General features: G+C 37.3%; 2 protein-coding genes across 4 annotated transcripts in view; both read left to right on the top strand.

Moving 5' to 3' along the window:
* Positions 1 to 1,274: 1,274 nt before the first annotated feature.
* On the top strand, positions 1,275 to 7,181 carry LOC139978672 (uncharacterized). Its single transcript, XM_071989061.1, has 4 exons — positions 1,275 to 1,611; positions 2,147 to 2,293; positions 3,034 to 3,822; positions 5,633 to 7,181. The coding sequence occupies exons 1-4, from the start codon at positions 1,398 to 1,400 to the stop codon at positions 5,779 to 5,781; spliced, it is 1,299 nt and encodes a 432-aa protein (XP_071845162.1). The 5' UTR covers positions 1,275 to 1,397; the 3' UTR covers positions 5,782 to 7,181.
* A 2,174-nt stretch (positions 7,182 to 9,355) lies between these two features.
* Positions 9,356 to 13,498, top strand: part of LOC139978665 (myogenesis-regulating glycosidase-like) — a 34,819-nt gene continuing 30,676 nt past the window's right edge. For 2 of the 3 annotated variants that reach the window (XM_071989049.1, XM_071989044.1), the window contains exon 1: positions 9,356 to 9,616. The gene's annotated coding sequence lies outside the window, so the exon portion shown is untranslated. The remainder of the gene's footprint in view (positions 9,617 to 13,498) is intronic. The other variant, XM_071989046.1, reaches the window with a different exon arrangement.

The raw sequence follows: 13,498 nt of genomic DNA, 5'->3' as shown, positions 1-13,498 counted from the left end.
TTTTTGCTTTTCATATTTTCATAGGATAAAATGTTAACAGTGTTCGGCACAAAAAAAAAAACTAGTGCTATCATATCAGGTTATGTTAAGATGTTCAATCTTTTCGATTCGCCATTTTGCAAAACCCACCTCCATTACTACATATAAACATTCAAATAAATAAAAGAGAAAATAAAACAATGAAGCACATGTAGATCAATGATGTCATACTTAGACTTGTTCAAGTCTCCGGCCTTGTGTTGGAATGGTAAAAGGTCCAGGAGGCAGGTCATGGAACAGTCTCCCCCTAAATTTGAAATGCTTGCCAAATGTTTATATTTCTAAAGGCAATATGAAAACTTATATATTTTGTTTAGATGTCTGATATTTGTTTGTCTATCTTTTTGCCGTCCTTTTTGTGCTTTTGTATGTTTACCGTTTTTTTACTGCATAATATTGTATATGTATTTTGTATTGAGGGCTCCTCTGGAAACTGACAGTGCTTCTGCACTGAGCAGGACTACCCTCATCGAAGAAGACAATAAAAAAATGTATAAGAAAATAAATGATTGTGTGCGAACCAAACAAATAAATAATTGAAACTATTGAAACCACAAATACATTAATAAATATTCAAGTATATATGTTTAAACATATATTGATATCAAAACTGGAGGTCCCTTAAACGATTTCATGTAACGTATTTAAGTCTACAAATGTCTCATTTGGGCAGGATGAAATTATAGACAAAAACTTCTAGCGTTATCACAAACAAAAACAAAACAAAGAAACGTAAAAAAATAGTTATATATTAAATATTGTATAGGGTACCAAAATGTCTGTATACCTGAGAAAACGGTAAATAACTCACAAAGTATTATAAGCATTCAAATGACATGTATGTAACGTTTAACCACATAGATCTATTGTATACCTGCACAATATACAGGTATATTATGTCTATAATGTACGGAAGCGTAGAAAGGACATTGCATTGACGAGTTACCAACTTGACAAAACGGCAATTATCTGCAAATTGACGAGTTGACGAGATGGTAACGTGACAAAATTCAGAAAATTGACGTTTTGACGAGATAACGGATCTCGTCAATGCATAAATTTTCTGAATTTTGTCATCTTGTCGAGATGGTAGTAAGTGTGCAACTCGTCAATTTGCAGAAAATGATTGTTGTCTATAAAATAAAACAACATAGAATAATTCCATCAATTAGATATTAATTAAGTACAGGAAGCAAAGGGGAAACAATAGCAAATAAAAGTTGATCACAATTCATACTATTTATATTAATATGTGTCACGTGATCAACACGTTAGTCATTATTGCTGGCATTGTTTAATATGTAGGTCGCTTAAATATTGTCTGCATGCAGTAATTTCTTATCTCTGTTTGGCAAAAGATGAAAATGGCATCCTCTTCCACACTGTCGATATTTCCGTTAGACGCAAGCCAAAGTTGTGCCTTTTTAGCAAACTGTATCGAAAAATTCTTCCTCGATTCGACAACTAAAATATTTAGCGTGATAATAGAGCCACTTGGTATCCAGAATGACTTTCCTTACTGGTCGATGGGACTCATTTTTTCGTGGCAATTAATGATCAGAAATGCCTGTAGTAAGTATTTCATTTTATTTCATGTAAATATTGTATATTGTATAGGGGGTCGTGTCCCATGTGACCCGCCACCCACCCCCCCCCCCACTGGCTCCACAAGCCCACATGTTATACATTGAATATCGTCAATGATTCGCACCGAAAATATGTCGAATAATGTCAAATTTTTGCACGACTACAGGGTGGTCTAAATGATAGACAAATAACTATATACAGAACTCAAGTTTGATGTGTACCATGACTATATGGGACATGTACATGGCAAGGCATGTGGGACAAACAATTTGAATATATATATATATATATATATATATATATATATATATATATATATATATATATATATATATATATATATATATATATACGCGTATTAATTCGAATATATACACGTATTAATTCGAATATATACACGCGTATTAAGTTATGCTGTTGTCTAGATCAAGTACGTTTGGCATGGGGTGTACGTCAATAGAGACTATAACTTGACGATTTCTAATTAATTTTACATTCTATTTTCTGTTTTAAATCATAGCTCTTCTGGCATCTTACCTGTTGCGATTTAACCGGGTCCGACTTTGGGCGATATCGGCCGGTGTCCTTGTCGGAGCCGGTTTCATCGGTCTATCGTTTTGTTTCATTTCAGGAATCTTGGTCATGCTAATGATGACTTCAATTTCAGGTAAACGTTTAACATCAATTTTTATGACCATCTAAATGAGATTTACACCTGAAATTATTATCATCATAGGGGAATTTAACGAACTTTGAGAAATGGAGATAGGTAGGAGAGGGAGGGGGAGGGGAGTGAGGATCGGGGGCTATCGCTGACTTAATTGTCCACATGGCCGGCTCGGCTCCTACAGCCAGCCACCTGCATACACAGTAAAGTATTCTACAGATTCTATAGCTTCAAAGATAATCTGTTCTTGTCACATTTAACATTGAAAAGAGATGTTAGGTCCATTATATTGATAACATTGTTATCCTAGGCCATATACATGGACGTCCTATACCTGTTCTTATACTGATTGTATTGTTACCTATATGAGAAAGTGAAATAAAGGTCAGGTTTTGTTCTCTTGAGCCATTTTCAATGCTGGTGGGCTTGCAATATTTAATAGTACGGTCGGTTAGCTCTGAAATATTTCAGAATAATACATATTTGGAACGAACCCTGCAAATGCAGTAACTGATTGTCCTGAAATAGTATATATCAATCATAAATGCTATAAAAAAACGCTATAAGTATGATAGGTCAATCCATGTTGGATTTTTGTTTTTTAAATAAAATGTCTTTCTCAAATATGTTATATTTATTTATAATCTGACATTAATAAAAAAGAAGAAGAAAAAAGGAGCTATACCAGTATATAGTTTCTACTCAACCTCATATATGTTTCTTTTCAATTATCGTTGCAGGAATTGGACATAGCTGCTTAAAGTTATTCAGCATGGTATCGCTAAAAAATTCCTTCGCAGATAGATTTGGAAAAGCGTACGCCGTGATCAATTGTCTCTCACCTTTGGGGATGGCTATTTTGCCTGTTGTCATGAGTCTACTTAAAAGATACTATGGCATACAAGGAGCAGTTTTTATATTTGGAGCCATTTTGTGGAATACCGTCACTATTGGCTTCCTTGTCGGATCTGCGTTCACCTGCAGAGACCAACAATATAGTGACGAGAGTACAACGTCACAAGTCCGCGAGACCCAATCAACAAGGGCTCGCCATCATGGGATCTTTGATGTATTCAAGGCCCACCCAGCGTTTGTTTTCCTCCTGTTAGTGGGCACGTTAGAGGAACTACATTATGTCGCCTGGTCGATGTATCTAATTCCGTATTGTGAGGCTAGTGGCGTTCCGTCTCACGTTGCAGTTATGCTGTCTACAATTTCTGGTATTTTTGGAATCATTGGCAAAGTTGCCGCTTTCATAACTGTGACTTATTTGAACCGTCGAATACTAGAGTACCTTCTAGTAATTTCGTCACTCCTTGTGGCAGGTTCCTACTCAATACTCCTTACAACGCAAACGTTTCTTGTGTTCGCTTTTATCACTTCAATAAGCGGATTTTGTGTGGGATTACAAGTAACATTAATCACGTCAAATTTGGACAATACTGTTTGCAATAGCCACTTCAATATGTCTCTGTCTTGGATGCTCAGCCTAAGGAGTTTATCGACGTTATTCGGGGCAGTAGTTTCAGGTAAAAATTAAAGTCCCTTATATGATGTCAGTGGCGTCGCCAGACCATTCAACCTTGGAGAGGAGGGGGGCACTGGGGGACACATCACTTTATAAGGGGAGGGGGGCACAATGTTTGTTTGTGAATGCCGTCCTGGGGCGGGGTCTAAGGGGAGGTTTATTTTATTTTTTATTAATTAAGGGTCCGTAGATGCAATCTGGTGCTATACTTTGCAACTTGAAGTAACTTTATGTTCAAGAAATTTCGAGCTTCGTCTGTCCGATATTTATGTTTTTAATTGAGGCAGATAAAGTTTTGTTTGAGTAACATGTTTGAGTAACACTACAAATCGCAATGGGGGGGGGGGGGCACGTGGGGTCATGATTTTCTTGGGAGGGCATATGCCCCCCAGGCCACCCCCTGGCGACGCCACTGTATGGAGCGCCTTGTGTGTCAACTTAAATTGCGCGCAATAGTCCATATAGGTATCGCACCACAATTAGAGTAGTGCACGTCCGCCTGAGAGGTTCACCATTGTCGGAAAATAGCCCTAAAGTGCCCTAATGTATTGATTTGTTTGGCATTTTCTGAGTCATCACCATTGATTTTGATGCTTGGATGTTGAAGAGGATGAAATAAACCACTGTTGGTCTAAAAATCTGGAGGATCGAAGGTGATTTATTGGTATTTTAGAATATCTTGGGAAGATTCCGCAAAGTCAGCTGGCATGGGGGAGCACTATGATAAACTTTGAGCTCTTCTAGCTCAAAATCTAAACGGTCATGGTGGCGAAAGTTGAATGTTTTATGATAGCCCAAGCCCTTAGCTATCACATCTTAGGTAGGACATGTCAGTTGAAAACTTCTATCTATGTTCTATCGGCCTTGGCAAGTGACAAGTTTAGTGTGTAAGTCAATGGGAGCAATTAATTGTGCATTGCGATACCTATGCGAGGCGACTCTATATGCATAACATATTATGATATATATGTAAGCCGCGTCATAATCTCCACACAGCGGTCCAAACTAATGTAATGCAAACACATGGTTACAAGTATACTGGTATCCTGTATTTACACTCCCATATATGACGTGTGTCTGTATAGGCTTATATGTAAATACCGTAATGACAATTATTTGCCATTTTCGGTGAATTTCTTGCTGAAATATATATCCGTCTTCATTACATCATTAATATTTTTACGTGCCTTTAATCGTTTAACCCCGCCGACTGCACTGAAGGAATTTAGCCTACACACTATAGTCTTGTAAGCCGCACATATACTGTTCGCATGGCGTCGTTGAAAAGCGTTAGACATTAGTAACACATTACATGAGATATAAAAGGTCGTATAAGTTTAATTTTGGGACCAACTCTTATCTCTGACTGACATCGACAAGTGCTTAAGTTTTGCTATGTAGAAAGCCAGAAGTATAGTCTTGCACGTCCTGCATATTTGTGGTATTTATACTCTTATCAAAGTTGTCTAAAATGTAAGTTTGCTCATCACAAGGCATTCTTTTCAACTCATTTTATTTCTTGTTCACGAAAGTCAGACATTCGCAAAAGTTTGTTGTCTTGGTTATCATAATGATATGCAATATTCCATTATGTGATTATATCTAACATTTTAATACGTGAGAAAAAATAAGATATATGAAGAAAGAAAATGTTCTGAGGCTGAAATTGCATTGTTACAACATGTAGAGGGCAAAATTACCAATGACAAAATTTAACTGCCCCTAAATTGAATTTGCCTCAAAGTAATCCATATATGCATATCCTATTAGTTTCACCTTGTTTTTTCTTACCGACTTTATCTTACTATTAGGTCTAATGCGAGATATCAGTGGTAACTTCCATTACACGTTTGGATTTCTAGCTGTCGTCTGCTTACTGAAAGGTGCATTTGCCGTATGTCTGTGTAGGTGCAGTTGTGGTTCATCTCAAACTGATATAACCGACTGTTGCCATGAGTAACACAGACGCGATGAAAGAACGAATTATCGGAGGAAGAAATTGGATGCGGACGACTATATATTGGTTACTGTTACCATCTGTTTTACCTCCATGCTGTTACCAACATGAAAAAAGCATGATACAAGAAATACTGTAATCCTGAGGCAGAGCCGTTTAATGTAAATACAGTGCACTGTGTGTATGCGTATTGGTGTAATATTATGCACTTTTAAAGTCATTTATGTTCAAATGAACGCAAATTACTTCTAAAGTACAATCCCAGATCTAGCTTTATATCTGCTTTTAATCTGGCCATATCAAGCCTATATGGTTATATAAGGCTCAGTTCTGGGGCCGTTACTTTACACCTTGTATGTAGCTCCATTGCATGATTTAATCATTTCAGCTAATATGCAAACTGTTATTTATGCTGATGACATTCAGTTATTCACATCTTTCCATCCTGATCATTGTTCCGATGCTATTCAAAAAATCCAAAACTGTATTGCAGATGTAAAATCATGGGCTATATCAAACAATCTTTTTATCAATGACTCAAAGACTGAAATCCTCCATGCTACCTCGCAATTTAAATCCACAACAATCAAATCTATTTCAGTCAAAATTGATCAGACCACCATCACTCCGTCCACGCACGTCAAAAGTCTAGGAGTTGTACTGGATCCCCATCTAAGCATGAAACAACAGGTCAGTGCTGTTTGTAAATCATCATACAACGCCGTACGGAAGATCAGCCGGATACGGAAGTTTTTAACCAACGATATAACTACAAAACTTGTATGTTCCTTGATAATGCCCAGGCTTGACTACTGTAACTCCCTTTTATTTGGCCTTCCTGACTCTACACTGAAAAAACTTCAAACTGTTCAGAATTCTGCTGCCCGGTTAATATCATGTTCATCGCGTCATGATCACATATCTCCAGTGCTTCAATCACTCCATTGGCTTCCAGTAAAACAACGGTCAATTTATAAGCTCCTCCTCTTAACGTACAAATCACAACACTCCCTTGCCCCTGGTTACATTACAAATTTAATTCCTCAGTATCATCCTCAACGCCAACTTCGCTCGTCTACAAAGTGTCTTCTTGCCACCAGCCATACCCCAAACACAAAGTTTTATGGAGAAAGAGCCTTCATCTCTGTTGCACCTCATCTCTGGAACAATCTACCATCTTCAATTCGCAATGCACCATCGGTTGACTGTTTTAAGCGTCTCTTAAAAACTCATTTATTCCAAAAATTTACAGTGATTTGACTTGCATTTTTGTGTACTTGTTTAAGCGCTTTGAGGCCTTTGCATAAAGCGCTCTATAAATATTTGCTTATTATTATTATATAAAGCCAGATTAATTGATACCTCGAAACCAGATATGTAGGCTGGATTAAAGGCATTGAAAACTCGCCCAAACCGCGTGCCGCGCTCTGAAAAAAAAGTTAACTTTCCGTTGCTTCCAGTGAAGTTTTCTGCTTGTCGCTACAAAATGCAGACAGTAATAAACGTGATACCTTGTTATCTTTAGCTGGACCTGAGATGTCCATCGCTGTATCGTTTGTACACTGTGCTGTCACTTGACCGCAGCTGTATGTACTGACTGTACACTAGTGTCTAATTACCGACGGTAGCAAGCTGTGTGTATATTTTCTGGGATCGATGGTGGTGTCTAACACTTCTGTTACACCTCATTCGAAACTAGGTTAGATTACCGGCATTAGACGTTTCTTTTAGCGCGAGTCTTCACACCCTTTAAGTTTTATCTGGCCATATAAAGCCAGATATAACTGGACTATGCAGTCAATCCAAATATGCAGATTACGTTTTATCTGGCCATATCAAGCCAGATATAACTTGATATATATGTAAGACGGTATGCTCTTACATAGTGTATTTTCATAGAGGTTTACATTGCCCTATGTTGTGGTACTGCACATGAATATATATATTTCAATGGTAAAGCAATGCACTGTGCTAACTAAGTCAGATGGGTGGGGGAGGGGTCGGGGGATTAACTCTGACTGGGCTACTTGTTCTATATGGTTCTTAGCTGGAAAAGGATGACTGAGAGGATAAGAGTGAGAGGCCTTCATTCATATGGACAAAGGAATTATTCGTATTGTTACATGGGAGCCAGATAGGAAAGTGAGTGTACATTATGGTAGGAGAAGATCTTCAGAGCAGAAGGAAGTTTAATAGAAAGGATTGGTATACTTAGAAAAGGTGACGGAGATTCGTAAAAAATATCTTATTGATCTCAAGACAAGTTAGCAAAGGATTCTATAGTGAACTGGACAGTTGGAAGTAAGGGAAGAAAGTTTTGGAACGGATGGAAAAAATGAAGATATTTTGGAACTGAAGCTGGATACTGAATGAAACATATATCACCCTCCTGGAACTTCTTTATTAAAGCAAATATATTACAAATTAAGGAATTCCACAACGCAATATAGTATCAACATCTACAGGACCAAAGAAGAATATATTCTTTATAAAGAACTTAACCTTCAAGTACAATTTTAAGCGTACCGGTAGCGCGGTGCCAGTTTAATTTAGTAAGTATATTTATATATTATATGACATACCTGGGCCCAAGATTTGAATGTCTTATATATCAATTTGCACATTTTTACTATATTCCAATGCAGTTAAGTTCTTTGTTTGTATTTCACATGTGTCCTGCTCTATGTTTGCGTCTCCGTATTGCAGAACAGAGATAACTGATGAAGCTGGAAAGTTACTCTCAACAGTAATCTAGTTTTGGCTAGTTGATCGACATAAAACCCCTTACATACAATTATTCCAGATATACAAATAAAGTTTAATCTTATCATATAAAGCCAGATATAGCCTAACAGGATAAACAGTCAATCGAGATATGCAGATAAAGATTTATCTGGCCCAGATATGGATGCCATCAAATTTAACCAGATAAAATTTTATATGGGCCATATAAACCTTCATTTTAAATCAAGTTATATGTGACCAATTTTTTATCTGGCCATATATTAATTCCACATCTGGAGCAGATCTGGCCCAGACTGAAATTCCAGATCTGGTCCAGATCTGGGTTCTTATATCTGGCCCAGATCTGGGATTTCGGTAAGGCTTCCTCTTCTGCAACATCATTCTTCACCCGAAGTTTTTCGTTAACACTACCCCCCTCCCTCCCAACATGTTTTGGCGATCATTAAAATGGGTCGCGACCCACATTTTGAAAACCACGGCTCTATACAGTATCAAAAGGGAAGAGGGCTGAAATAACTTGATAAGAGACAATGGAACAGCTTTTTAGATCTGTAGACCATTTCACTTTTCTTTTAAAGTACGTTATTGGAAGTATTGCAGTTAAAGCATTCTTTACCCCTCTATGATTACCATGACCCTTCATTAGCATAATGCCCCCAATTTTCAGGAGAAGCTGGGATAGAAAAAAGGACTACAGAAAATACAACTATATATTTACCGTTACAGATCCATGGCATTTCTTCTTTTCCGTACTTTTGTTGTTGGTCGTACACGCCCTCTAACATTATTACATTGCGTAGCGAGCTGTAGTATTCATTTGTTAATACAGATAGCAGAGACTCGGGCTAACACAGTACGAGGTACGCAGTCTATACCCAGGTTTGTCATGTCGGCTGAAGCTACATTGGTAAACATCTTATTCACGCCAAAGATGTAGTTCTTAGTCCAGTGACAACCATAATTTCATTGCGGACTTTCCTAGGCGAGTAATATTTGACTTGCAACGTGAACGACTCACAACGGTAACCGTTATGAATTTTCGCCTCCAGGCAGCTGTGATTATTTCCATATAAGAAACCTTGACAATTCTTCGGTAAGAAGTGTCAATTATTTCGTTGTTGGTGTGCATGCTATTTGGCTACTGGTAGTGGTACTTCGTTCGGCCTAGGCTACTAAGAGTTAATGTTACTTGTTAGGCTTAACCCCACAGTAACTAAGTTAAAGTTAGATTAATTAAGGGATAATCCATGCCTAACTAGTATCAGACCTAAGATTAAGTGAGAAGGCTTGCTTACGCGAGTGTTCCCGTTTACGATGTTAAGGCGTGTGATAAGACTGAGGAATGGTAAAACTGGAGTGTTAGTAATAAGTCAATTCCAAGTTCAAGTTAAAAGTCACATCTATCTAGTTCAAACTTCTACTAGGCTAGAAGTTCTAGTTGTAAGTTGGACCTTAGTCTAGTTATATGGCCAAGGTTATCATGGGCCCCTCCATCCCCAGCTTACCTTTGTCAGTTTAAAACTACATCCTAGAGTGTAGGGGTGTGTAATATCAAGAAGCTTTTGTTAATTTGATACTTTGTAACTTGACTGATTGCTTAGCCTGTGCCAGCAACTATGTTGGAAACTCTAAACTAAAAAGTAAGTTAACCGGCTAGCTCATCAGATTGTTGGATATCACCATATTATGTGTCAAGCCTAGGCCTATGCTTATCAGACAGCAACTGCATATATTCCCTTAACTGATCTTAGTACTGCAATGCTAGGAGGTCCTATGGGAAGGCTAATGTCTAGCATGTTAGTGTACAATAGACTTACAATATGGAAAGTAGGTGAATGAACTGTTTCATTAAGAAAGGATTGACCATGCATGACAATGGCATATATATCTAACATTCAGTTAATTCATTAGGCCTTAGTAAGTAGTAAGCCACATGTCAGACTAGGAAGCTTAAACTTAAAGGCATTGAAGACTCGCCCCAAACCGCATGCGGCGCTCTGAAAAAGTTAACTTTCCGTTGCTTGCAAGTGAAGTTTTCTTCTTGTCTCTACAAAATGCAGACAGTAATGAACGTGATACCTTGTTATCTTTTATCTAGACCTGAGATGTGCATCGCTGCTATGTACACTGTGTTGTGGATATTGACCGAAGCTTTTTGTATTGACTGTACACTAGTGTCTAGTTACAGACGGTAGCAAGCTGTGTGTGCAATTTCTGGGATCGATGGTGGTGTCTAACACTTCTGTTACACCTCATTTTGAAACTAGGTCACATAACCGGCATGAGACGTTTCTTTGTGTGAGAGTTTTCACGCCCTTTAAATGGGATAAGCGACCATACCCCCTCCTTCTAAAACAACATTTTCCCGTTAGAGAGCTAGAGCTCTTATCTTTCACTGACACATTTCTTTCTCTTTCAATATGGCTGAGTGCTTGCCTCAGTTAGTCTGACAGGATCCAAAATGTTTTGTGCAACATTATTTCATGTGGTACAGTTACAGTAAGCTCCTTTCTGATGAAAATTAAACAGTATATATGTCAACTTTTTGACTCTAAGAGGGTAAACATTCTCATAGTTTGGATGATGTTTAATAACAACATTTCTAATGTTTTATGTGGTTTGCTTTTATCCTCGAGACACATGGTCTCTTGGCTAAGAGTATGCTAAAGTTATGTACTATTATAGCCACAAAGAATGTCTTTCAGAGTGAATCAGGAGAAAGCATACTTGTATAAACCCTAACACAAGATTGACATTTAAACATTACAAAGTAGTTTTATATGGATTGGTACAACTTCATATGACATTATCCAACAAAACTTGTACAGTATTAATCAACACACAAATTCAGGTTTAACAACGTAACATACTGCATATATATGGTGTACATACTATTTTGGATCAGTTTGGTATCAAATATCTTCTCACATAATTACTTAATAATCCCTTCCAGCTGTAAATCTTGAGGTAAGATCGTAAACTTTTACAATGGTTGAACTTTGATCATATGGACACAGTGACCAATGTGCAGTGTGTAGTGCTATAGTAGGCACTGCTGTTCCATAATCTTTGACATACAGTCATTGCACCAACCAGTTATGTCCATGGTGAAGTTCCGTAAAGGTCGGTATGTGTATTGTGTACCATTTTGAGTAGCAGTGACTTGGTGTAGTTATCACTGTTCAGTATTTGTAAAGTTTTCTACCGTATGAAGCATCTTTGCTGGAAACACTCTATGTACGACAGGATAATGTAAGTTGACTCTGTTAAATTGACATTGTTGTCAGGTTGGATGACAATTGATTCTCCAATCAAAATTTCTTGTCCAATTGCTACTGGGTGGTTTGGGTGACTGACACTATGGCAGGACAAAGTACATGATCAGGCCAAAAACATTGTAACCTCAAAAAGTGATACATATGTAGACCTTCAATTTTTCATTCCAGCCAAGGGATTTCCTGACTGAGAAATCTGTCATTTGCAACTTGAAAGGCATATCTTTTATCTGGAAATATTAGCTTAGATTTGGTTATGCACTTTACAATGTACTTAAGCATAGTTGTATTCAATGATCTATACATGTTCTGTTGAAATGAATTGACTCTTTCATTAACTCAGTTTCAGGCTAGCTTTATTATTTCCCAGGGGACACAAACTTTAATACTACACACAGGGTGTTCATAGTCAAAAGATAACATGGATCTGTCTAGACAATTACTGTACAGTACATCAAAAGTAGATATTATTATTGAAAGCTGTACTTCATATTCATTGTTCCATTAGATCCCAACATCAAGTATTTCATATATCACTATTTCATATCCATATGAATTTCCTTGCAAAATCCATTGAACATTTTGCTAATATTAATATTTGTCATAAAATTTGCTTTTCATTTTGTCTCGTTTGTACAATAAAAACATGTATTAGATTGCAACTTACCCGGTTTGATACCGGTATTGAACATGGCAGTTACAGTAATGAGAACTACACAGTATGTATGTATATACATACAGCTGCACAAAGGTTGCAAGTTCTGTAGGACAGCATACTTCCTACTACTGTAATCAACCAGACGTCTTTAGAAGAAAATCAAATATCTCTATACATTCCTGTACAATCGAGTGTCGTGATAAAGCTATATATACTAGTGCTGATAGTCGACCCTTTTTTTTGTAGTTGATTAATCGCATAGCTCTTCTTGTGATTACTGCGATTACACGGTTACAGTTATGACGTCATCACTGTCATTTTACATTGCAGATATACAGTCAAAACAAATCTTTCTCCATGGTCTTTGTTTTTTTCTTTCGTGTCTTAACATGTGTGGTGTCTGAATCATGTTAAAATATCCACCATAAAAAAAAACTCTGAACAACTTTCAATCTACCACTTTTTCTTAAAATCCTTCAAAGTAAATCAAAATCTTTCGAATGTATCTACGAGGCTACTACAACTACTAGCACTAATGAAAGCAAACGTGCAAACAGTGAATAGATGTGTCACCTTGTAGCGGTGTGATGATTAGTATGGAATAGTTTTCTGTAGAGGGGCGTTCAACGTTCTAGGCTAGGCTCTAGCCTAGTGCGATAACAGGCACATATTTGCACATTGAAATTAAACTTCACCCCAATCGACACACTCGAGCAGACATCCGATAAATGTGAACCAGGCCAGTAATAAAGTAATTGTAAACATAAAGAAATGACAAATACTTTGGCAATCATAATAGATTAAGAACTTACGAAATTGCGATTATGCGCAATGCTGAATGTTGCACAGCAGAACAAGCGTATTACTTGCTTTACTTGACAGAATTAGCAAACCACGTGTATCGAGCTTAACTTGAAAACAAGGCCGATAGTAATATTTACCACACACTGCAGCGGAACTAAAGACTATTGACCAATGACAGCGATCTAATTACTCTCTTATATTATGTATTCATTAATAGTCCACGAACATGTCGAAGCTT

This window comes from Apostichopus japonicus, chromosome 13 (assembly GCF_037975245.1).
Source record: "Apostichopus japonicus isolate 1M-3 chromosome 13, ASM3797524v1, whole genome shotgun sequence".
Taxonomy (NCBI): Eukaryota; Metazoa; Echinodermata; class Holothuroidea; order Aspidochirotida; family Stichopodidae; genus Apostichopus; species Apostichopus japonicus.
The sequence above is the reverse complement of the archived record's forward strand: the minus strand, read 5'-3'. Positions and strand labels throughout refer to the sequence as shown.